The 24,730-nt window shown below is 52.8% G+C and overlaps 1 protein-coding gene across 3 annotated transcripts in view; it reads left to right on the forward strand.

The window, feature by feature from the left end:
* dnaaf1 (dynein axonemal assembly factor 1) overlaps positions 1–24,730 on the forward strand; it is a 281,897-nt gene that overhangs the window by 231,576 nt on the left and 25,591 nt on the right. For all 3 annotated transcript variants that reach the window (XM_072518667.1, XM_072518669.1, XM_072518668.1), the window contains 2 exons: positions 8,975–9,069; positions 17,219–17,287. In XM_072518667.1, coding sequence (XP_072374768.1) covers positions 8,975–9,069; positions 17,219–17,287 — 164 coding nt within the window. The remainder of the gene's footprint in view (positions 1–8,974; positions 9,070–17,218; positions 17,288–24,730) is intronic.

The following is a 24,730-nucleotide window of genomic DNA, read 5'->3' on the forward strand; positions in this document are numbered from 1 at the left end:
AATGACGTGCTTGTTAGGTGAATTGGACATTCTGAAATCTCCCTCAGTGTATCCGAACAGGAGTGTTGGCGTGTAGCGACTAGGGGATTTTCACAGTAACTTCATTGCGTTGTTAATGTAAGCCTACTTGTGACACTAATAAAGATTATTATCTGCTTTGCAATGTTCTTTAAATCTGGGGCGTCATTCTCCGACCCCCCAGAGGGTCGGAGAATGGCCGTTGGCCGCCGTGAATCCCGCCCCTGCCGGTTGCCGAAGTCTCCGAAGGGAGAAAAGTCGGCGGGGCGTTAATGTCGGCGCTGCCGCGGAGAATGTCACGGGTCTGCGCAAGGCAGCCGATTTTCGGCCTGCCGATATTCTCCCTTCCGGATGGGCCGAAGTCCCGTCGACGTGATGACTGTTCACGTCGACGTAAATTAAACCTCCTTTTCATCGGCGTGACCCGGTGCTCCAGGCTCACGCCGACCAGCGTGGAGGTGAGTGACGGCCTGGGGGGTTGGCTCTGTGCAGGCAATGGCGTGGCCGCAGTCTGAATGTGTGAGGAGAGGTGTGTCTCGGGTTGTGTGTGTGTGTGTGTGTGCGGGGGGGGGGGGTTAGAGTAGGCTGGGCTCCGGGGGAGTGCCGGGAGGGGGTCCGTGCCGGGGAGGTGGATGGGGGGTCTGTGGAGGGGGGGGGGTCTGTGCCGGGGTGGAGGTTGGGGGGGGTCCGTGCCGTGCCGGGGTGGAGGTTGGGGGGGGGGTCCGTGCCGGGGTGGAGGTTGGGGGGGGGTCCGTGCTGGGGTGGAGGTTGGGGGGGGGGGGTCCATGCCGGGGTGAGGTTGGGGGGGGGGTCCGTGCTGGGGTGGAGGTTGGGGGGGGGTCCGTGCTGGGGCGGAGGTTGGGGGGGGGTCCGTGCCGGGGTGGAGGGCTCATGTCTATGTTGCCCTGGATGAGGAGGAGCGTGCCAGAGAGGCGGCGCAGGCTGCCGCAGAGGGGCAGGCGGCAGCCGCCCAGGCTGGAGGGACACCTGACCGACAGGATGAGGAGGGGGAGGTGGACGTCGCGGCCCCACGGCAACGGAGGCACCCGAGGGCGCCCCGTGTGTACCGGCCCCGGCCGTCATACCAGGACCTCACGGACCGGGAATGCAGGAGGAGACTCCGGATGAGCCGGGAAACCGTGGCACACATCTGCCACCTGCTGGCACACCTGTCACCGCGTGGCACTGGCGGGGGACACCCTCTCCCCGTGTCCGTCAAGGTTACGGTGGCCCTGAACTTTTATGCAACGGGGTCATTCCAGGCACCGAGTGGGGACCTGTCCGGCATATCGCAGACATCGGTGCACCGGTGCATCCGGGCAGTGACAGATGCCCTATATGCCATGGCGCACCACTACATCCGCTTCCCCGTGGACCGGGCCAGCCAAGATGCCCGGGCCGTGGGCTTCTCTGCCGTGGCCGGGTTCCCCATGGTCCAGGGCGCGATCGATGGGATGCACGTCGCCGTGCGGCCACCTGCAGATCACAGGGCCGTGTTCACTAATAGGAAGGGGACCTATTCGATGAACGTACAGGTGGTCTGCGACCACCGCATGATGATCCTGCACGTCTGCGCCCGTCACCCAGGCAGTGTACACGACTCATTTGTGTTGTCGCGGTCATCCATCCCCGGCATGTACGAGGGACGCCATCCCCGGCTGAGGGACTGGTTGCTGGGCGACAGGGGCTACCCATTGCGATCGTGGCTGATGACGCCTATACGGAGGCCACGCAATGAGGCGTAGAACCGCTACAATGATGCCCATGTAGCGACAAGGGGAGTGATTGAGTGGTGCTTTGACGTGCTGAAGATGCGTTTCAGGTGCCTGGACCTCTCTGGGGCGCCCTCCAGTATCGGTCAGATAGGGTCAGCCGCATCATAGAAAACATAGAACATAGAACATAGAAAATACAGCACAGAACAGGCCCTTCGGCCCACGATGTTGTGCCGAACCTTTGTCCCAGATTAATCATAGATTATCATTGAATTTACAGTGCAGAAGGAGGCCATTCGGCCCTTTAAGTCTGCACCAGCTCTTGGAAAGAGCACCCTACCCAAACTCAACACCTCCACCCAACACCAAGGGCAATTTGGACATTAAGGGCAATTTATCATTAGCCAATTCACCTAACCCGCACATCTTTGGACTGTGGGAGGAAACCGGAGCACCCGGAGGAAACCCACGCAGACACGGGGAGGACGTGCAGACTCCGCACAGACAATGACCCAACCGGAATCGAACCTGGGACCATGGATCTGTGAAGCAATTGTGCTATCCACAATGCTACCGTGCTGCCCTTAAGAACAAATAAATCTACACTATATCATTTTCCCGTAATCCATGTACCTATCCAACAGCTGCTTGAAGGTCCCTAATGTTTCCGACTCAACTACTTCCACAGGCAGTGCATTCCATGCCCCCACTACTCTCTGGGTAAAGAACCTACCTCTGATATCCCTCCTATATCTTCCACCTTTCACCTTAAATTTATGTCCCCTTGTAATGGTGTGTTCCACCTGGGGAAAAAGTCTCTGATTGTCTACTCTATCTATTCCCCTGATCATCTTATAAACCTCTATCAAGTCGCCCCTCATCCTTCTCCGCTCTAATGAGAAAAGGCCTAGCACCCTCAACCTTTCCTCGTAAGACCTACTCTCCATTCCAGGCAACATCCTGGTAAATCTTCTTTGCACCTTTTCCAGAGCTTCCACATCCTTCCTAAAATGAGGCGACCAGATCTGTACACAGTACTCCAAATGTGGCCTTACCAAAGTTTTGTACAGCTGCATCATCACCTCACGGCTCTTAAATTCAATCCCTCTGTTAATGAACGCAAGCACACCATAGGCCTTCTTCACAGCTCTATCCACTTGAGTGGCAACTTTCAAAGATGTATGAACATAGACCCCAAGGTCTCTCTGCTCCTCCACAATGCCAAGAACTCTACCGTTAACCCTGTATTCCGCATTCATATTTGTCCTTCCAAAATGGACAACCTCACACTTTTCAGGGTTAAACTCCATCTGCCACTTCTCAGCCCAGCTCTGCATCCTATCTATGTCTCTTTGCAGCCGACAACAGCCCTCCTTACTATCCACAACTCCACCAATCTTCGTATCGTCTGCAAATTTACTGACCCACCCTTCAACTCCCTCATCCAAGTCATTAATGAAAATCACAAACAGCAGAGGACCCAGAACTGATCCCTGCGGTACACCACTGGTAACTGGGATCCAGGCTGAATATTTGCCATCCACTACCACTCTCTGACTTCTATCGGTTAGCCAGTTCGTTATCCAACTGGCCAAATTTCCCACTATCCCATGCCTCCTTACTTTGTGCAGAAGCCTACCATGGGGAACTTTATCAAATGCCTTACTAAAATCCATGTACACTACATCCACTGCTTTACCTTCATCCACATGCTTGGTCACCTCCTCAAAGAATTCAATAAGATTTGTAAGGCAAGACCTACCCCTCACAAATCCGTGCTGACTATCCCTAATCAAGCAGTGTCTTTCCAGATGCTCGGAAATCCTATCCTTCAGTACCCTTTCCATTACTTTGCCTACCACCGAAGTAAGACTAACTGGCCTGTAATTCCCAGCATAATCCCTAGTTCCTTTTTTGAACAGGGGCACGACATTCGCCACTCTCCAATCCCCTGGTACCACCCCTGTTGACAGTGAGGACGAAAAGATAATTGCCAACGGCTCTGCAATTTCATCTCTTGCTTCCCATAGAATCCTTGGATATATCCCGTCAGGCCCGGGGGACTTGTCTATCCTCAAGTTTTTCAAAATGCCCAACACATCTTCCTTCCTAACAAGTATTTCCTCGAGCTTACCAATCTGTTTCACACTGTCCTCTCCAACAATATCACCCCTCTCATTTGTAAATACAGAAGAAAAGTACTCATTCAAGACCTCTCCTATCTCTTCAGACTCAATACACAATCTCCCGCTACTGTCCTTGATCGGACCTACCCTCGCTCTAGTCATTCTCATATTTCTCACATATGTGTAAAAGGCCTTGGGGTTTTCCTTGATCCTACCTGCCAAAGATTGTTCATGCCCTCTCTTAGCTCTCCTAATCCCTTTCTTCAGTTCCCTCCTGGCTATCTTGTATCCCTCCATTGCCCTGTCTGAACCTGCATCATTGTGGTGTGCTGCGTCCTGCACAACATAGCCCAGCAGAGGGGCGATGTGCCGCAGGCAGAGGAGGGCGGAGTGGAGGAGCAGCAGGAAGAGGCCCAGTCCTCCCCAGATGAGGGGGATGGGGGCAATGGTCAGGGCAGACGGGGTAGCCACAGGCGGGTGGCTGTCCACCGTGACCGGCTGGCCCAGCGGGCACGGGACAGACTGATAGACGCCCGCTTCACTGACTAGATGGGCGTGGGAATCGGGTAGTATGGCCACAGACGGCACACCATGACAACAGCCGACCACCCACACCCCCCACCCATCCACCCACCCACCACCCTCACCCCCCTCCCCAACCCCACACACCCCACCCGCATGCACACCCCCCCCCCCCCCCCCCCCCCTTGCCGATCCACCTGCGGCACAACGGGCCTGGCTCACACAGTTGCGGGTGGACGCGTGTCTATCGCAGGCCATGGAGGATGATGACAACCCGCCCTGCGATGAGCTCCTGGCTCTACATCGTTGGACTATGTCTGACCCATGGCCACAGTACCACCATCCACCCGGACCATCCCTGCATGCGGCTGTGACACTGCAGCGCACGGTCCCGTCCTCTGCCCGGGGGATGTTGATGGCGGCCCAGGGGGAAGGGGGCAGACTCACCTGGGGCTGAGGTAAGACCACCCCTCACACACACACTTGCGCTCAACGTACATGACACCCCCGCACACTTTGGACAGAGCACAAAGGCAGCTTTGGTAGGTGTAACATTGACTTTAATAACCAAAGGAGTTCATGCATGTGCCCTAGCCCCTAAAACTCATCTGTGCCCTGCACCCGTGCCAACTTACTCAGTGTCTAATTGTTTGGCCTTACGGGCCCTTTGACTACGTCTACGTGGTTCCCCAGACGGTACAGCAGAACTGGAGGTGGACTCCTGTGATTCCTGCCCTCTGACACTGGATCCCTTTGGCGGCCGTTTCCTGGGGCGTCCTGGCCTAGATGGGCCAGGCTGCGGCCCGGGCGACTGGGATGGCGAGCTGCCAGCCTGTCCTGCCCGTTGCCCACCGGATGTACCTGGGACGGAAGGGGGGGAGTCCGAGGTGTCGCGGTGTACCGGGACCTCCCCTACAGAGGGAGCCGGGACGGACCACACCACCTCCTCCTCCCTCGGGGTGCCCGATGGCCCCCAGGCCTCGACATGGGTGGGGGATGCGAACGGACTGGCCATCCGACGCCCCCCCCGACATCTGGCGCTGCCAGTCCTGGAGGCCCGTGCTGGTATCGACAGGGGTCTGCAGGTTTGCAGCCATGGAGCCCAGGGGGTTGGCAAACCCTGTCTGTGACAGTGCGACGCCGGCCTGCACATGGCCACTGGCGCCGATGCCCTCAGCGATGGCCTGCAGAGACTGGGCCATGGCCTGCTGAGACTGGGCCATGGCCTGCAGAGACTGGGCCATGGCCTGCTGAGACTGGGCTATGGCGTTGAGCGCCTCTGGCACTGGCACTGGCTCATGGCCTCCTGTGAGAGGGCAGCCATTTCCTGGGCCACAGACGCCGCCTGCACGGAAGGCCCCAGGCCTCGCAAACCGTTCCCCATATCTGACACCGTCGCACCCATTGCCTCCACCGCGGACGCCACCCGTGCGGTGTCGGCCTGGGTGGCACGCATGACCGGCACCACTCCCAGCTCCTGGACGCGGGTGGACTCCTCCTGCGACCGCAGCCGCCGCAAGCCGCCCGTCACCCTCTTCGCTCGTCTCCGGGTCGGTGGTTGCATCGGATCTATGTGTGGGTGTGGTAACTGCAGGAACCCGGGATCCATCTGGGCGGCAGATGTTCGCTTGGGCTGGGCTGCCCTCCGACCGCCCGGTCCCTCTGCTGCTCCTACCTCCACCTGCTGTACCGGGACGGCTGTGTTGTGCGCACCAGTGAGTGTACCAGATGCCTCATCACTAAAGTGCCCAACCGTGGTGAGTGTTTCTGCGATGGTGGAGGGTGTTGGTGACAGCAGTGGCATTGTGTCGTGCTCTTCGTCCCACTCTGAGTCCATGGCACTTTGGGGTGGGGGTTCGTCTCCACCCATCCACTCTGAGTCACTGTCCGGTATTTCGTCTTCCTGGGTAGTGCTGTCCCGGGTAGGGGTGTCCTGGGTAGTGGTGTCCTGGGTAGTGGTGTCCTGGGTAGTGGTGGCCTGGCTCGGATGTGACGGGGGCCTGTGGCTGCCCCCCTCGTCGCTGGGTGGTCGCTCCCGCACGTGACGGGGGTGTCGTCTCCCTGTTGCTCCAGGTCTCTCCGTCTCCAGTGGTGTGCGAGGGGCATCCTGCGGGCGTCGCATGCTGGAGGGTCCGGGTCTCTCCGTTTCCCGTGGTCTCCGAGTGGCATCCTGCGGGCGTCGCATGCTTGAGGGTCCGGGTCTCTCCGTCTCCCGTGGTCTCCGAGGGGCATCCTGCGGGCGTCGCATGCTGGAGGGTCCGGGTCTCTCCGTCTCCCGTGGTCTCCGAGGGGCATCCTGCGGGCGTCGCATGCTGGAGGGTCCGGGTCTCTCCGTCTCCTGTGGTCTCCGAGGGGCATGCTGCGGGCGTCGCATGCTGGAGGGTGCGGGTCTCTCCGTCTCCTATGGTCTCCGAGGGGCATCCTGCGGGCGTCGCATGCTGGAGGGTGCGGGTCTCTCCGTCTCCTGTGGTCTCCGAGGGGCATCCTGCGGGCGGTCTGCATCTGCGGGGATGGGTGCCTGGACGTTTGGTCCTGCGATACACAATGAAGCATGCATGGTTAGACATCAGGCAGTGATCAGGTGATACGGGGGAGGGGGATATGGGGACGGGCTGTCGGTGGCTCACTCGCTAGTACGCCCCCGACCTCTCCATCAGCAACCTCCCGGTCCTCAGGTCCGCCAGCCAGTTCCAGGGCCCTTTCCTCGTGTACGGTCAGTGGCCTCTCATCAGCGGGCCCTCCTCCAGTCCTCACATGCTCCCTATTGTTGTGTGCGCGCTTCTCCTGTGGGGGGGGGGGGCAGGGGTAAAAGGCAACAGTGTTAGGCAGGTATATGAATGCACGCCATCGGTTGCGCGTGCATTGCACAGGTTACGGTTAGGGCTGGATTCACTTGGGGATATGGGGGAGAGGGGATATGGGGGAGGGGGATATGGGGGAGGGGGGATATGGGGAGGGGGGGATATGGGGGAGGGGAGATATGGGGAGGGGGGATATGGGGGAGGGGGGATATGGGGGAGGGGGGGATATGGGGAGGGGGGGATATGGGAGGCTCACCCTGCCTGCTCTGACGAGGTCGTTCACCTTCTTGTGGCACTGGGTGCCTGTCCGTGGTGTCAGGGCAACAGCAGTGACGGCCTCTGCCACTTCCCTCCACAGACGCCGGCTGTGGCTTGGGGCAACTCTGCGGCCGTGCCCGGGATACAGGGCGTCCCTCCTCTGCTCCACCGCGTCCAGGAGCGCCTCCACATCGCGTGACTCGAATCTCGGGGCTGAGCGACGGCCAGCCATCCAGTCGGGTGTTGCGGTCGGGTGTTCCGGTCGGGTGGGGGGGAGCAGCGCGGCCTTATGAGCCGTCACGCCGTGCAGCGCGTATGACGCTGCACGCGTGAACCACTGCGCAAGCGCGGATCCCGTTACGTCGCTGCGAGCCCATTTCGGGCCGGAGACTATCGACCCATTTTTCCGACGTGACGCAAGTCGGATTTGTGCCGTTTTTTGCGCCGATCGGCGGACTTTCCGCCGATAACGGAGAATTTTGCCCCTTATCTTTGACAAAGCTTTTGTTCACCTGTCCAAACATCATCTTATGTGAATCACTATCAGATTTTGTTTCAGAACATTTGTGTGAAGTAGCTTGGGATATTTCATTATGTTAAAGACATTACATAATTGCAGATTGGTGGAGATGTTACATAATCACTCTGCCAGGCTATGACAGGAAAATCAGCCTCAAATGCTGTCTCAACCTCTTTTATTCATGTATTTTAACCAGAACATTTAACACCAAATCGTGCAACGAGGTGTTAGGACAAATTAGGTCAGTTTTAAGGGGTGTCAAAGGAAGAAAGAGAGGTAACAAGATGATCAGAGGTTTGGATAGGGTGGACAGTGAGAGCCTTTTTCCTCGGATGGTGATGTCTAGCATGAGGGGACATAGCTTTAAATTGAGGGGAGATAGATCTCAGACAGATGTCAGAGGTAGGTTCTTTACTCAGAGAGTAGTAAGGGCGTGGAATGCCCTGCCTGCAACAGTAGTGGACTTGCCAACACTAAGGGAATTCAAATGGTCATTGGATAGACATATGGACGATAAGGGAATAGTGTAGATGGGCTTTAGAGTGGTTTCACAGGTCGGCGCAACATCGAGGGCCGAAGGGCCTGTACTGCGCTGTAATGTTCTATGTTCGAAAGAGGGAGAAAGGTCGGAGGGTATCCTAGAGTTTCCACCCCTGTCAGCTGAAGGCACAGCTACCAGCGGTGGAATGACAAAAATTCGCAACAGTCTGGAGACATGAATTTGAATATTTTAGAGGTTTGTGTCGCTGGAAGACGTTACAGAGATGACCAAGGGTGAGGCCATGGAAGGATTTGAGAATAGCATGGGAATTTTAAGCAGTGCATTGCTTAACATGGAACCAGTATAGGACAATGAGCAGCAAGATGCACTGGGGTGGTCAAGTGTAAAGGGGGCAAAGAACAGGTGAGGTATTAAACTTGTGGCAATAATTACACTTCCTCAAGCTGTCATTTTATACTGCTGCTGCTAGAAATGTTCCGGCTCAAATGTGTCCTTTTGATCTCTGTTGCCAGACATCTCGTCAGATACGGTGGCCCCGGAGAGGTTTCTAGTACCAGAACTGGAAAAGCTGGACACGATTGAAGGGAAAGGGAATTTGTACATTGATGTGAGTTAAGTTGAAGAAGTGAGCAAAGCTCACCAAATCTAAAGGTTTTTTGGAAACGTTTTCAGATATCATAGAATCATACAGTATAGAAGAAGGAATTTCTCCTTTTCAGATATATATCCAATTCCCTATTGAAAATTAATGTTGAATATTCTCCCATCACCTTTCAGACAGTGCATTCCAGATCATAATAGCTCAATACATTTTTTTTAAAATTCCCTTATCTTACCCCTGGTTCTTTTACCAATTACCATAAATCTGTGTCCTCTGATTACTGAGTTTCCTGCCATTGGTAATGTTTCTGCCCTTGTGCTCTTATCGAAACTCCTCATGATTTTGAGCACCTCTATTCATTTTTTTGTTAACCTTCTCTGCTCTAAGTCGAGTAGCCTGTACATCTCCAGTCCCTCCGGGAAGCCCCTAATTCCTGATACTTTTCTGGTAAATCTCTTCTGCTTCCTTTCTTAGGTTTTGACATTCTTCCAAAATGTGTGCCCAGAATTGGATACAGTGCTTCATAGAACATTGAACATAGAACATGCAGTGCAGAAGGAGGCCATTCGGCCCATGGAGTCTGCACCGACCCACTTAAGCCCTGACTTCCACCCTATCCCCGTAACCCAATAACCCCTCCTAACCTTTTTGGTCACGAAGGGCAATTTATCAATTTATCATGGCCAATCCACCTAACATGCACGTCTTTGGACTGTGGGAGGCAACCTGAGCACCTGAAGGAAACCCACGCAGACACGGGGAGAACATGCAGTGTCCGCACAGACAGTGACCCAGCGGGGAATCAAACCTGGGACCCTGGCACTGTGAAGCCACAGTGCTATCCACTTGTGCTACCGTGCTTCAAATGAGATCTAACCAGTGAATTATAAGGTTTAGCATAACTTCTTTGCTTTTGTATACAAGCCCTCTGTTTATAAAGTTTTATAATTTATTTCACGGCATTTGAGTGTCACTGTCAGTTGGGTCAGCATTATATGCCCATCTCTATTTGCCCTCGCAAAGGTGGTGGTGAGCCTTTTTTTTTATTTCCGGCGGCGGAGGGGAGCGGACGCACATAGAGGAGCTCCGGAGGGGGGGGACATCGTCGCGTTCCGTTCCACCCTGAAGAGCGCGAGGCCGGGTGCGCGAGCTAGGCCGACTGGGCGGGAGAGAAGGAAAAGGAGCGACCCGGACTCCGAGGCAGAGCGGGGCCGGAGACCTGGGCGCTCGGGAACGGAGCGAGCGGCAGGAGTAACACGAGGGTAGAAGGAGAGGAGGCTGCAAGGAGCCGGAGGGAGGAAAGGTATGCGGGAGGAGTCAGGGGCCATAGACCAGGAAGCGACCGGAGAGAGTCGCGCCCCCCCGCACCCCCCCCCCCCGAACAGAGACGGCACAGCGGAACGCGGGCCTGCGAGCCGGCCCGAACGACCGAGCCACCCCCCACCCCACCCCCACACAGCAGAACGTGGGCGGCAGCGGGGCAACGGGACAACAACGCGGGGCAGCGAAGCGCGGGGCAGGAATAACGGCGGCCTGAGCCAAAGCGGGGTCCGAGCCAGCAGTGAGGCTCGACCCCGCCCCCCCCCCCCCCCCCCCCCAGCGGCAACCACCACGAGGCAGGCAGCGGCGGAACAAAGGGGGACTCCGGGCCCGAAAAGCCTTACTCTCTCTCTCTCTGGTTCCAGGGTGAGTGAGGAGGAGGGGGGAAAAAGAAAACAAAAACTCCCTCTTTTTGAGGGGGGGAAAAGGGGGAAAAAAGGGAGGAAAGAAAAAAAAAAAGAAGAAAGAAAAGAAAGACTTAGAAAAAGAAAACTTAAAGGGACAGAACACTCCCTCTTTCCTTCCACTCTTCTCAAAAAAGAAAACCAGACTTACCTGAAAAGAGTCTCCTCAGAAGGGAGGGGGGAGAGAAAAAGAGGGGAAGGGGGGGAATAAGGGGGAAAGAAAAAAAAAATGCCAGAAGAGAGCCAAAGCAGAGGAAGAAAGGGCACCACGAGCAAACGGGGCAATACACAAGCCCACTCAGACGAGCTAATTGGCGCACGAAGCGGCGGAATGGAAGCCTCCCCGCAACTAAAAGAACTGGGCAGACAAGAGCATTTTCCCCCTGGGCCAGAGGGGAACTGGAAGGCAGCCTTTGCCGAGGCGCTGAGGGAACACCAGCAAGAAAGCAAGGCAGGGACCAAAGCAGACATAAAGGCCGCAGTACAGGCAACAATGGCCGAGGCCCTGGCGGAGGTGCAGCTCGTCCTGGGCAGAGCAGAGAAGAAACTGGAAGCCCAGGAGGAGAAACTGGAAACCCAAAAGGCGACCATTAAGAAGCTGGAGAGAGCTGCGACTGACATGAGCGGCTGGATCACGGCCCTGGAGAAGGAGGTCGCGAGACTGGGGACAACGCAGGGGAGCCTGAAGGGTAGGGTGGACGACCAAGAAAACCACTCAAGAAGACAAAATGTCAGGATAGTGGGCCTACCAGAGGGGATCGAGGGTAGAAACCCCACGGCCTACGTGGCCGAGATGCTGGGCAACTTAGTGGGGAGGGAAACTTTCCCCAACCCACCAGAAATGGACAGAGCGCACCGGTCGCTGCGCCCGAAACCCAGGGCGGGGGAACACCCGAGGGCAGTTATAGCCAAACTGCACTGGTACAAAGACAGGCAAACATTCCTGCGCTGGGCCAGGCAAAATAGAACCTGCAGATGGGAAGGGCACCTCATTAGAGTGTACGAAGACATTGGGGCAGACCTCACCAGGAGACGGGCCGAATTCAACAGAGCAAAAGCAGCCCTTCACAGGAACAAGGTGCTCTATGGTATGCTGTACCCAGTGAAACTCTGGGTCACATACCAAGAAAGAGAGTATTTCTTTACAGCCCCCTCCGACGCAAACAAATTTATCGAAGAACATGGGCTGGAAAACCAACAGCGAGGGTAGAAACACGGGCCCCTGGTAAGGGGCAACAACGCGCCGACGGGTTGGGGGGGGTGAGGCAATGCCAACATGGCAAACGCACCCTGAACAAAAAGCAAACCGCTACCCAATGAACCGACATAGGTGGGAAACCAGGCCCCAGCACAAGGGTATGAGAGTAGCGTAGAAGGGTGAGCAAACAGGGGGAGCGCAGGGTGGGGCGGGGGAAGAGTGGGCAAAAAAACGCAGAGGCTGGGCAGGGGAGAAGTGAGACAGTAACTCCCTGGAGGGCGGTCACCGCACTAGCAAGATAGCTAGCACCGGGGACATGCAAAAAAGCAGGGCCGCAGCGTGCCCCAACAGAGGGGACAGCGGCAGGCAGAGGGCGGGTGGGACCACTCAACAGAGGCGGGAGGGCAAATAGAACATAGAACATTACAGCGCAGTACAGGCCCTTCGGCCCTCGATGTTGCGCCGACCTGTGAAACCACTCTAAAGCCCATCTACACTATTCCCTTATCATCCATATGTTTACCCAATGACCATTTAAATGCCCTTAATGTTGGCGAGACCACTACTGTTGTAGGCAGGGCATTCCAAGCCCTTACTACTCTCTGAGTAAAGAACCTACATCTGTCATCTGTCCTATATCTATCTCCCCTCAATTTAAAGGTATGTCCCCTCGTGCTAGACATCACCATCCGAGGAAAAAGACTCTCACTGTCCACCCTATCCAATCCTCTGATCATCTTGTATGCCTCAATTAAGTCACCTCTTAAACTTCTTCTCTCTAACGAAAACAGCCTCAAGTCCCTCAGGCTTCCCTCATAAGATCTTCCCTCCATAACAGGCAACATCCTGGTAAATCTCCTCTGCACCCTTTCCAATGCTTCCACATCCTTCCTATAATTCGGTGACCAGAATGGGGACAGGAGCAGGGGAAAGAGGGACAAAAAAGAGGGACAAAGGAGGGACATACGGGAGAGGAGAAGAAAGGGGGAGGAAAGGGAGGGACTGGGGGGGGGGCCACTAGCAATTGCGCTCAGAGCGGCAAAAAGGTAGATGGGGATCTGAAGGGGCGGCAGAGAGCACAGAGTCTCACTCTATGCAGATAACCTGCTCCTCTACATCTCGGACCCACAAAGCAGCATGGACGGAATCATTGCGCTCCTGAAAGCGTTTGACGCCTTCTCGGGCTACAAACTCAACATGAGCAAAAGCAAGATCTTCCCGGTACACCCACAAGTAGGTGGGGCAGCACTAATGGGACTGCTGTTTAAACAAGCCCGACTCCGCTACCTGGGGATCCACATAGCCCATGACTGGAAAGGGATCCACAAATGGAACCTCACCAGTCTGACAGAGGAAGTAAAAAAGGACCTGCAAAGATGGAGCACACTCCCACTGTCCCTTGCGGGGAGAGAACAGACGATCAAAATGAACGTGTTGCCTAGGTACCTCTTCCTATTCAGAGCCACCCCGATCTACATCCCCAAGGCCTTTTACCAAGCAGTAGACAAACTAATCATGGCGTTTGTCTGGGGGGGGGGGGGGGGGGGGGGCGGGTGGGGAGAGAATGCTAGGATCACAAAGAAGGTCTTACAAAAAGCAAAATCAAGGGGACGGCTAGCCCTCCCAAACCTACAATTCTACCACTGGGCGGCGGCGGCCGAGCGAGCAAGGGGATGGATCAAGGAGCCAGAAGCCGAGTGGGTGCCCCTGTAAGGGGACTTCCCTCCGGGCCCTCGCCATGGCGGCACTCCCATCCCCACCCAAAAAACATTCCAGCAGCCCGGTGGTAATAGCCACCCTCCAGTCCTGGAACCAGCTACGGCAGCAATTTGGCCTGACCAAAATGTCAGACAAAGCCCCCAACTGCAACAACCGCATGTTCACACCAGCACTGACCGACGCCACCTTCAAAAGGTGTCCAAAGTAGTGGGGATGAGGGTGGAACCATGCCCAAAAGTGGCGGTCTTCGGGGTTTCAGACTAGCCAGATCTATTTCTGGGGAGGAGGGCGGATGCCCTTGCCTTTGCGTCCCTGATCGCCCGCCATAGAATCCTGTTCGGCTGGCGGTCAGCAGCACCACCTAAAGCTGCAGACTGGCTGTCCGATCTCTCGGAATCCCTCCAAATGGAGAAAATTTAAATCGCCATCCGAGGGTCAGATGACGGCTTCCACAGAACGTGGGAGCCATACACCCGATTGTTCCAGGACTTGTTTGTGACCAACAAACAAAGAGAAGAATAGCCAGGAACCAGGGGAAAGCAGCCAAAGCGTGAGAGGGGGAGATAGAACGGGAGGGAGGGGGACAACTCCTTCTAAGAGGAAGGATATCCTGTGTACATAACGGCAAAATCCAATAAAAAACATTTATTAAAAAAAAGGTGGTGGTGAGCCGTCTTCTTGACTGTTTCAGGCCATGTGCTGCATGTACAGTGCCGTTAGGAACCAAGTTTCTGGATTTGACCCAGAGACTGACGGAATGACAATATAGTTCAAAGTCAGTTTGGTGGTGTTCCCGTCCATCAGCTTTGTTCTTCTTAGGTGGTATAAATCGTACATTTAGAAGGCTTGATGAGTTGCTGCAGTGCATTGTGTAAGTGGTACATACTACTGCCACTGTGTGCACAGCCTGCTACCTCCAATAATTGCATGTGGAGAAAGAATAACTTGTCATTTACCTTGAACAGCTTGGTTCACATAACTTTCTGTTCCCTCTCCCCCAACTGTTCTAGTTGTGTCCCCATTTATACTACTTTACGTTGAACTAATTAAACTAAGGGACAAATCAAGAGATTAAAGGGACTCTGCATCAAAAAAAAAACAAATTGCAAAGGAAACTTAAAACCAAAATGTGATTCTTGGGGTCGATAAAACTCCGCAGTCCCCGTGGTACCCACTGGGCATGGAAGGCTTGATGGTGCTGACAAGCACCGCGTGCTCCCTCTCCAGGGATACCAGGCCACGAATATAGCCACGGGAGAAGGGCATAAAATTGGGCCGGATGACCCCCTCGATTGCCTGGACCTGTTGATTGTGTCAGTTATAGGTGAGCCAATGCCTATTACCTGTCTTTACCAATGCAATTGGCTTAACAATGTATTTGCCAAAGGATGCACTTGCTGCTAGCTGGAGGTTGCGTTTTCTCTTCGCTTTAGCTGTAACCCTGTTTCCAGACCTCGTGTTTTATTTTGGATGCTGGCTGCCTTTTCTGGAATTTGAAGCCTGGACTGAGACAAGGGAGAACAATGCTGCTACCGGTTGGATGGAGGGGAAGAGGACCCTGCTGCTACAAGTTGCTAGTAGGAGAGAGAGAGGAGAGACTTGCCTGTAACTGCCACACCTGGGACTGTGTGTCTGTTAGTGGCTGCCTTTTGCTTGTTGACTTGGAGTGAAGCAAGGGGCTGATTTTGTTGGCCTGTTGCTGGGCTGGAGGTGGAGGAGAAAGAACTTGCTCTTGCAGTCTTTGGACTGGATGGTGTCCGAAGACTGGATGCCAGTACTGCGTGGGTAGCAGGGTGACGGCCCGATTGGCTGTGTAACTCTTTGCACTGATGTTGGTCTTTCTTTCACTGGTTGGGAATTGTATGCTTGTTATCGTATTTTTGGTGTTTATTGTTTTTGTGCCGAGTGGTTGGGTGCCCCCTCATGCCTCTGTGCACTGGGGGTTCAGGGATGCTCCTGTGCTGGTGAGGGGGAGAGGTGTTCTCCCTATCTCCTCAGCCGTGCTCTGCCTATCCTTTTATGGTGACTTGCTTGCGGGCACCTTTACACCTCCGTGGGTCTGGGGTGAAGTATACTTGCCTCACATTTTTACAAATTGAAAATTGTTTGGGAGTCTCCCATCTGTCATCCTAACAAAAATTGGGGTCTGATCTGGCATCCTAACAAAAATTGGTGTGTGGTCCGGTATTATAACAAGTGCCATACAAGAAATTCGCTCAACATAATTAGGACTCATGGGATTGAGAATAATGTAATAGCATGGATTTGGGCAGGAATACAGGGACTTTTTGGAGCTAGCAGGCTGTAACTACTGGAGTACTGCAAAGATTTATTCTTGGGCCTCGGTAATTTCAGGGTTGGTAACTCTTCATCGGAATTATGAAATTTAATTGACCAGGGACATTAAATCTGTTTCTCTGTATTTCTCTCTACACAAATGTCTCCCGACCTGCTGAGTATTTCTAATTATAATCCTTTTACTTATATATAGAACGTACAGTGCAGAAGGAGGCCATTCGGCCCATCGAGTCTACACCGACCCACTTAAGCCCTCACTTCCACCCTATCCCTATATCCCTATCTCACCTTTTTTGGACACTAAGGGCAATATAGCATGGCCAATCCACCTAACCTGCACGTCGTTGGACTGTGGGAGAAAACCGGAGCACCCGGAGGAAACCCAAGCAGACACGGGGAGAACGTGCAGACCTCCGCACAGACAGTGACCCAGCTGGGAATCAAATCTGGGTCTCTGGTGCTGTGAAGCCACAGTGCTAGCCACGTGTGCTACCGTGCTGCCTGGTATTTTTTTAATAATCTTTATTATTGTCACAAGTATGCTCACATTAACACTGCAATGAAGTTGCTGTGAAAATCCCCCAGTTGCCACATTCCGCCGCCTGTTCGGGTACACAGAGGGAGAATTCCGAATGTCCAATTCACCTCACATTTTGTGTTTTCATTTCATTTATTGTCTCAATGATGATCTGGGAACACGCATGATTCATAAACAGCTTCTTCCCCACTGTTACCAGACTCCTAAATGACACTCTTATGGACTGGCCTGATTAATACTACACTCCTGTATGTTTCACCCGATGCCGGTGTCTAGGTATTTACATTGTGTACCTTGTGTTGCCCTATTATGTATTTTCTTTTCGTGTACTAAATGATCTGTTTGAGCTGCACGCAGAAAAAGACTTTTCACTGTACCTCGGTACACGTGGCCATAAACAAATCCAATCCAAACCTGTTCAGATCAGGTCTGTTATTCTAATTGCCATTCATAGTTGTCAGGGAGTCAAAATACTTTGTGGAAATAAGAGCATTGTGTGAATGGTGATGAAATGTAATACTGTCCTACTTTTTAATTGTAATCTGTGTGTGTCAGGTGATTTTACATCCATTTCAAGATGTTTGCATTCCTTGTATATTAAGCAGATTATTTGTATGTATCTAGATTCACATATAGGTATGCTATTTTAATAGACTCCAGTTTCTTGCTCCTTTTCAGGATCTACCTGACTTGGAAGACATAGATATGAGTGACTCATCAGAACCTGAACAGACCTCGAGCTGCAAGGTAAACCACTGAGTTGTCTCCATTCAAATTTTTTTAGCATTATATTTAGACTGAGCTTGTTATATTGTTAGACCATTTGCCTGCCCACCTGCCAAATGAAAGACTGTTGGGCAAAATTGCTAATTTGCCATTGATGGCAGTGAACATCAGACTTGCACAGTGCTCCTGTGCCGTTGCAGATGCCTGCAGATATAGAATGTCAAGTTAAGTAACCTAAATTTTAGCAGAATGCTCTTAGCGTAAACTAGAGGATGAGCAAGTATACCCATGGTTCAGCAGCTGCAATAGATTGTTTAGCTGCCTTACCACTGGACTAGTATAGAAATGACTGCGTGGTGATTAATAGGCAGTGGCGTAGTTGTATCACCACTGGACTGGTGACCCAGAGCAATACTCTGGGGACTCGGGTTCGAGTCCTGCCACAGCAGGTGGTGTAAATTGAATCCAATAACATCTGGAATTAAAAAGCTAATGATGACAATGAAGTCATTGTTAATTGTCATAAAAAACCCAACTCGTGTCCTTTTGGGAAGCAAATCTGTCATCCTTATCTGGTCTGCCTACATGTGACTTCAGATACACAGAATTCCAGATATTATTGGATTCAATTTACACCACCTGCTGTGGCAGGACTCGAACCCGAGTCCCCAGAGTATTGCTCTGGGTCACCAGTCCAATGGCAATACCACTACGCCACTGCCTATTAATCACCACGCAGTCATTTCTATACTAGTCCAGTGGTTGACTCTTAAATGGCCTCTGAAATAGACTAGGAAGCCACTCAAATATATCAACTGCTACAAAGTCAATAAAAAAGGTAAGATATCAGACAGACCACCTGGCACGACCTAGGCACAGGGAACGACAACAGCAAACCCAGCCCTGTCGACCCTGCAAAGTCCTCCTGACTAACACCTGGGGGCTTATGTCAATATTGGGAGAGTTGTCTCACAGACTATCCAAGCAACAGCCTGACATAGTCATATTCACAGAATCATACCTTTTGATGGCGTCTCAGACACCACTATCACCATTCCTGGGTATGTCCTGTCTCACCGGCAGGACCGACCCAGCAAAGGTGGCAGTACAGTGGTATACAGTTGGGAGGGAGTTGCCCTGGGAATCCTCAACATCAACTCTGGACCCCATGAAGTCTCACAGCTTCAGGTCAAACATGGGAAAGGAAACCTGTTGATTACCACGTACCATCCACCCTCAGCTGATGAATCAATACTCCTCCATGTTGAACACCACTTGGAGAAAGCACTGAAGGTGGCAAGGGCACAGAATGTATTCTGGGTAGGCAACTTCAATGTCCATAACCAAGAGTGGTTCAGTAGCACCACGTCTGACCAGGTTGGTTGAGTCCTAAAGGACATAACTACTAGACTGGGTCTCCGACAGGGTGGTGAGGCAAGCAACAAGAGAGAAAATCAATCTAGACCTCATCCTCACCAACCCGGTTACCGTAGATGCATCTGTCCATGACACTTCTGTCCATGACAGTGTCGGTAGGAGTGATCACTGCACAGTCTGGAGACAAAGTCTTGTCTTCACGTTGAGAATACTGCCCATCGTGTTGTGTGGCATTACCATCGTGCTAAATTAGATAGATTCAGAACAGATCGAGGAACTCCATACTGGACATCCATGAGGCGCTGTGGGCCATCAGCAGCAGCAGAATTGTACTCAGGCACAATCTGTAACCTCATGGCCCGGCATATTCCCCACTCTACCATTACCACCAATCCAGGTGTTCAACCCTGGTTCAACGAAGAGTACATGAGGGTATACCAGGAGTAGCAACAGGCATACCGAAAAATGAGGTGTCAACCTGGTGAAGCTACAACACAGGACTACTTGCATGCCAAACAACATAAGCGGCAAATGATAGACAGAGCTAAGTGATCCCACAACCAACGGACGGACCTAAGCTCTGCAGTTCTGCCACATCCAGTCTTAAATGGTGGTGTTTAATTAAGCAACTCACTGGAGGATTTCCCTATCCTCAGTGATGGAGGAGCCCAGCGTATATGTGCAAAAGACAAGGCTGAAGCATTCGCAATAATCTTCAGCCAAAGTGCCGAGTGGATGATCCCTCTCGCTCTCCACCACAGGTCCCCAGCATCACAGATGCCAGTCTTCAGCCAATTTGATTCAGCCCACACAATATCATAGAAGACTCGAAGGGTCGAATGGCCTCCTTCTGCACTGTAAATTCCTGATTCTATGATATCAAGAAATGGCTGAAGATCACTTCCGGTGGCGGCCATGAGCTGAGCAGTCACGCAAAAGGTGGCTCTCGTCTAAGAACATTGACTCAGGTCTTTTAATCCCAACAAACGGGCACTAAAAGCATAGAAAATCCTCCAATTTAACCCCCATCGACCGCACTGCCATCTAAGATATGAAAGTACCAGCCACCCAGCCAAAAAGCCAGCAGAGATGAGGGGAAGGACACCTCAACCTTGGACCAGGGAAGCGCAGGAGAACCGGCGAGGGTCAACCCCGCAGATTTCCCAGTGCAGACCTGAGCGCTGATGGAACAAATGAAGTTTATCGCCACAGGGAGGAGATGAAAATGACTTTGTAAGGTGCATCCTGTACACTACCTTCAACTGTATCAGCCCCAGCTTTGCACACAAAGTCGAGGCGTTTACCCTCCGCAGCACCTCACACCACAATCCTTCCTCCAGCGCCACACCCAGCTCTTCCTCCCACTTAGCCTCAACTCCTTCCATGGACACCCCATTCCCCTCCAAAAATTGTCAAAGTGACCCCCCCCCCCCTCCCCCCCACCCCGCTGACAGCACCACCGACACCAACGGAGGCAGGCGCTGTCAAGGAGACCTTCCTCACATACTCTCACATCTACCTGAGACTTACGCCCCATGGCAACCCAAACTTCTCGCTCAGTTCCTCCAAGCTCGCAAACTGCCCTCCCACAAACCGATTCCTCATCTCCTTAATCCCCTGCTCTTCCCATCCCTGGAACCTCGGGGTACTTCCGGTGGCGGCATGAGGGAGGAAGTCGCATGTTGGGTGGCTCCTGCTCGAGGCTTGATTTTTTAGAATTTAATGCCCAGTGCCAGGGGCAATCTTTCATTACATAATTGCAGCAAAACACAAGGAAGGAGTAAGATGACCAAAAACAAAAAGAAAGCCGCCATGAAGAAGGTTCACCGTCGATCAAAAGGGTCAGCATGACAACTGGAAAGATGTTGGAGGCTGGGTCGCTGAGTGGGACCGCAGTGTTCACAGCAGAAAAGGTAATCGAGGTGATGGTTTTGGAATTTGAAAAACAGTTTGAAAAGCACATGGAGATGATGAGGAAGGAGATGATGGCGGCATTGAAGGTGCTGGTGGAGGAGGCGATTGCCCCGGTGAAGGCGGCGGCGTTGAAGACATCGACCGAGGTGCGGGAGCAGGGTGAGAAACTGAAGGGAGTGGAAGAGGCCTTGTTGCAACACAGCGATCAGCTCACTTCAGTGGGTGAGGAGCTGCAGAGGGTGGTGGAGGCCAACAAATGTCTGTGAGCCAAGGTGGTGAACCCAGAAAACAGAGCTAGGCGGCAAAATTGGATGATCGTGGGCCTGCCTGAAGAGGGGGAGGGCCCGAGCCCGATGGAGTACTTTGCTCGTTGATGTTGATGTTGATGTTGGCGGAGCTGTTGGGGGAGGGGGAAGATCCCTCCCGGTACGAACTGGATCGGGCTCATCAATCGTTGAGGCCTAAACCAAAGGCGAATGAGCCGCCAAGAGCGGTGATCCTTTGTTTCCATAGGTACCAAGTGAAGAAGGTCCTGAGGTGGGCTGGAGCTGGTATACGTATATACCAGGACTTTACTGTGGAGGAGGCGGGCGGCCTTTGGCCAAGTGAAGACGGTACTGTATAACAGCGGTGTGCGGTTCGGCCTCGTGGACCCAGCTAAGTTGTGGGTGATTTACAACTACAAAGACTTATTTTGTGACAGTGGAAGCGGCGGAGGCATTTGTGAAGGCAGAAGGACTGGGGCAGAAGTGAGGAATGGGACTGAGGATTGGTCTTGGACTGAGGGTAGTGGGAATGGAAGATTGTATATAGTTCTATTTTTTATTTAATGTTATATGTGTAAGACGGGGTGAAGTTACCTATTTGGGTAAGGTAGGATTTGGGATTTTTTTGCAATGACTGTTTTCTGGGGTTTGTGTGTTTGCACTGGGTTTGTTTGTTTGAAGGGGATTTCTTTGTTTTCCTGGTGGGTGGGGGAGGGAATTGGAGGGGAATGGGGCCTGGGTAGGTGCCTCCACACAAGCAAGCTCAAACTGGCTAGTGAACGGGAGTGTGGTGGGGGGTGGGGGGAGGGGCTGCTGTCATTGGAACCTGGTCGAACAGGTTTTGATGGTCTAGGAGGTGTGAAAAGTGGGAAGAGGGGACCGATACTGGGTGAGGTGTTTTCGAAAGGAAGTGGATGGGGGGATTCTGGGAGGGGGGGGGGGTTTTGATGGCAACAATGGGACGGGCAGGCCAAGCCCAGAGGGCATGGCCCGGGGTTATGATGGTGGCGTCTCGGAGGGGCGGTGGGGGGGGTGAGAGACCCCTGGTCAGTATAGTTACATGGAATGTGAGGGGTTTGAGGGGGCCAGTGATGAGGTTGAGGGTGTTTGCGCACCTATACAGCTTGAAGGCCAATGTTGTCATGCTACAGGAGACTCATCTGAAGGTGAAAGATCAGGTGAGGCTCAGGAAGGGCTGGTTGAGCCAAGTACTTCTTTCGGGGTTCGACAGTAGGGTGCGGGGGATAGTGGTTTTGGTCGGTAAGAGAGTGAGGTTCCAGGTGGAGAAGGTAGTGGCGGCCCAGGGGATAGATATGTGATAATAACATGGGCGTTTGGGGGGGGGGGGGAGGTTGGTGGTGTTAGCAAGTATGTATAGCCCTAACTGGGATGATGCAGGATTTGTGAGGAAGGTGTTTGGGGCCATTCCGGACTTGGATTCGCACAACTTAATAGTGGGAGGGGATCGGAATTTGGTGCAAGAGCCAAGGTTGGACAGGTCACATCCGCATTCGCTTGCCCAGTCAGGGAGGCAAAGGCGCTGACTGGGCTTATGAAGGAAATGGGAGGGGTGGATACGTGGAGGTTCTTGCATCAGAGGGAGTGGGAGTATTAGTTTTTCTCCTCGGTTCACAAGATTTATTCGAGGATAGACTTCTTTGGAGCAGGGAAGGTGCTGTTGGCTGGGGTTAGGGGATCAGAGTATTCAGCGATAGCGATTTCAGATCATGCGCCACATTGGGTGGACATGGTCCTGGAGAAGGGGGTAGCGCAGAGACCGGGGTGGAGAATGGATATGGGGTTGCTGGGGGACCGAAAATTTTGTGAGAAGATTGGTAAGATGATTGAGGAGTACATGGGCTTTATCTGTACAGGGGAAGTATCACAGGCAGTGGTATAATATGCCCTCAAGACGTTAGTGAGGGAGGAGGTGATATCGTTTACGGCCAAGGTGAATAAAGAGGAGAGGGAAGAGCATCAAAGGCTGATAGATGAGATGTTGGAGGTGGACAGGAGATACGCAGGGGATGCAGATCTGGCACTTTTGGTCAGAAGGAGGGAGCTACAGGCTAGCTTTGATCGGTTGTCCACGGGGAAGGCAGTGCACCAACGGAGGAGGGCGAGGAAACGATTTTTGAGTATGGGGTGAAGGCATGCTGGCAGGCCATCTTCGGAGGCTGATGGTGGCGAGGGAAATTGTCCAGTTGCGGGATAGGAGGGGACAATTGGTGGTGGCCCTGGACCACATTAATAAGGTGTTTGAGGAGTTTTCTGAAAATTTGTTCAGGTCCGAGCCACTGGGGGAGGATCAGGGGATACGGGAGTTCCTGGACGGATTGGAGAGTATCCAAGGCTGGAGAAAGAAGACAGGGCCACACTGGAGAGGTTGGTGGGGGAACAGGAGGTAAAGAGGCAATTGGGAGGATGCAATCAGGGAGGTAGCAGGGCCAGATGGGTCCTCAGTGGAGCAATTCAAGAAATTTAAGGACAAATTGGCGCCGCTGATGGTGGGAATGTTTGAGGAGGCAATGGGGAAGGAATTGCTATCATAAACATTCGGCAGGCCCCAATCTTCTTGCTGCTAAAGAAAGATAGGGACGCGACAAGTGTGTGGGTCGTACAGGCCTATATCGCGACTGAATGTTGACGCAAAGATACTGGCGAAGGTACTGGCAGCTAGGGTGGCGGGGTGCCTCCCGAAGGTTTTTGGGGAGGACCACACGGGGTTCGTGAAATGAAGGTAGCTATTCTCAAATATTAGGAGGATATTAAATGTAATCATTTTTTTTTTTTTAAATTTAAATTTAGCGTACCCAATTATTATTTCTCCAATTAAGGGGCAATTTAACATGGCCAATCCACTTAACCTGCACATCTTTGCGTTGTTGGGGTGAAACACACGCAGATATGGGAAGAATGTGCAAACTCCACACGGACAGTGACCAGGGCCACGATTCGATCCCAGGTCCTCAGCGGCGCAGTCCCAGTGCTAACCACTGTGCCACATGCCACCCCTTATTAAATGTAATCATGACGCTGGCTGAGGGAAAGTAGACGGAGGTGGTGGTTGCGCTGAACGCAGAAAAGGCATTTGGTTGAGTAGAATCTAATTTGTCAGAGGGCTGGGAAAACAAGCTGCCAGAAGCCAGTGTTGAGAGTAATGAGGTACTGAGGAGGGTATCAAGGTCGCAGGAGTGTACCGGCAGACAGAAAGGTGGGTTGAAGTGTGTATACTTCAATGCAAGGAGCATCCGGAATAAGGTAGGTGAACTTGGAGCGTGGATTGGTACTTGGGACTACGATGTTGTGGCCATTACGGAGACATGGTTAGAACAGGGACAGGAATGATTGTTGGAAGTTCCGGGGTATAGATGTTTCAGTAAGAATAGGGAAAGTGGTAAAAGAGGTGGAGGAGTAGCATTGTTAATCAAGGATAGTTTAACGGCTGCAGAAAGGCAGTTCAAAGGGGATCTGCCTACTGAGGTAATATGGGCCTAAGTTAGAAATAGGAAAGGAGCGGTCACATTGTTAGGAGTTTTCTATAGGCCCCCAAATAGTAATAGAGTGTGGAGGAAGAAATTGCAAAACAGATTGTGGATAGGTGTGGAGGTCTCAGGGTAGTTGTCATGGGTGACTTTAACTTTCCAAATATCTATAGGTCGAACAGTTCGGATGGGGCTGTTTTTGTACAGTGTGCAGGAGGGTTTCCTGACACAATATGTGGAAAGGCCAACAAGAGGGGGGGACCACGTTGGATTTGGTACTGGGTAATGAACCGGGCCAAGTGGTAGATTTGTTTGTGGGAGAGCACTTTGGAGATAGTGACCACAATTCGGTGTCTTTCACTATTGCAATGGAGCGGGATAGGGCCATACGGCAGGGCAAGATTTATAATTGGGGGAGGGGT

Source organism: Scyliorhinus torazame, chromosome 10, assembly GCF_047496885.1.
Source record: "Scyliorhinus torazame isolate Kashiwa2021f chromosome 10, sScyTor2.1, whole genome shotgun sequence".
Lineage (NCBI taxonomy): Eukaryota > Metazoa > Chordata > Chondrichthyes > Carcharhiniformes > Scyliorhinidae > Scyliorhinus > Scyliorhinus torazame.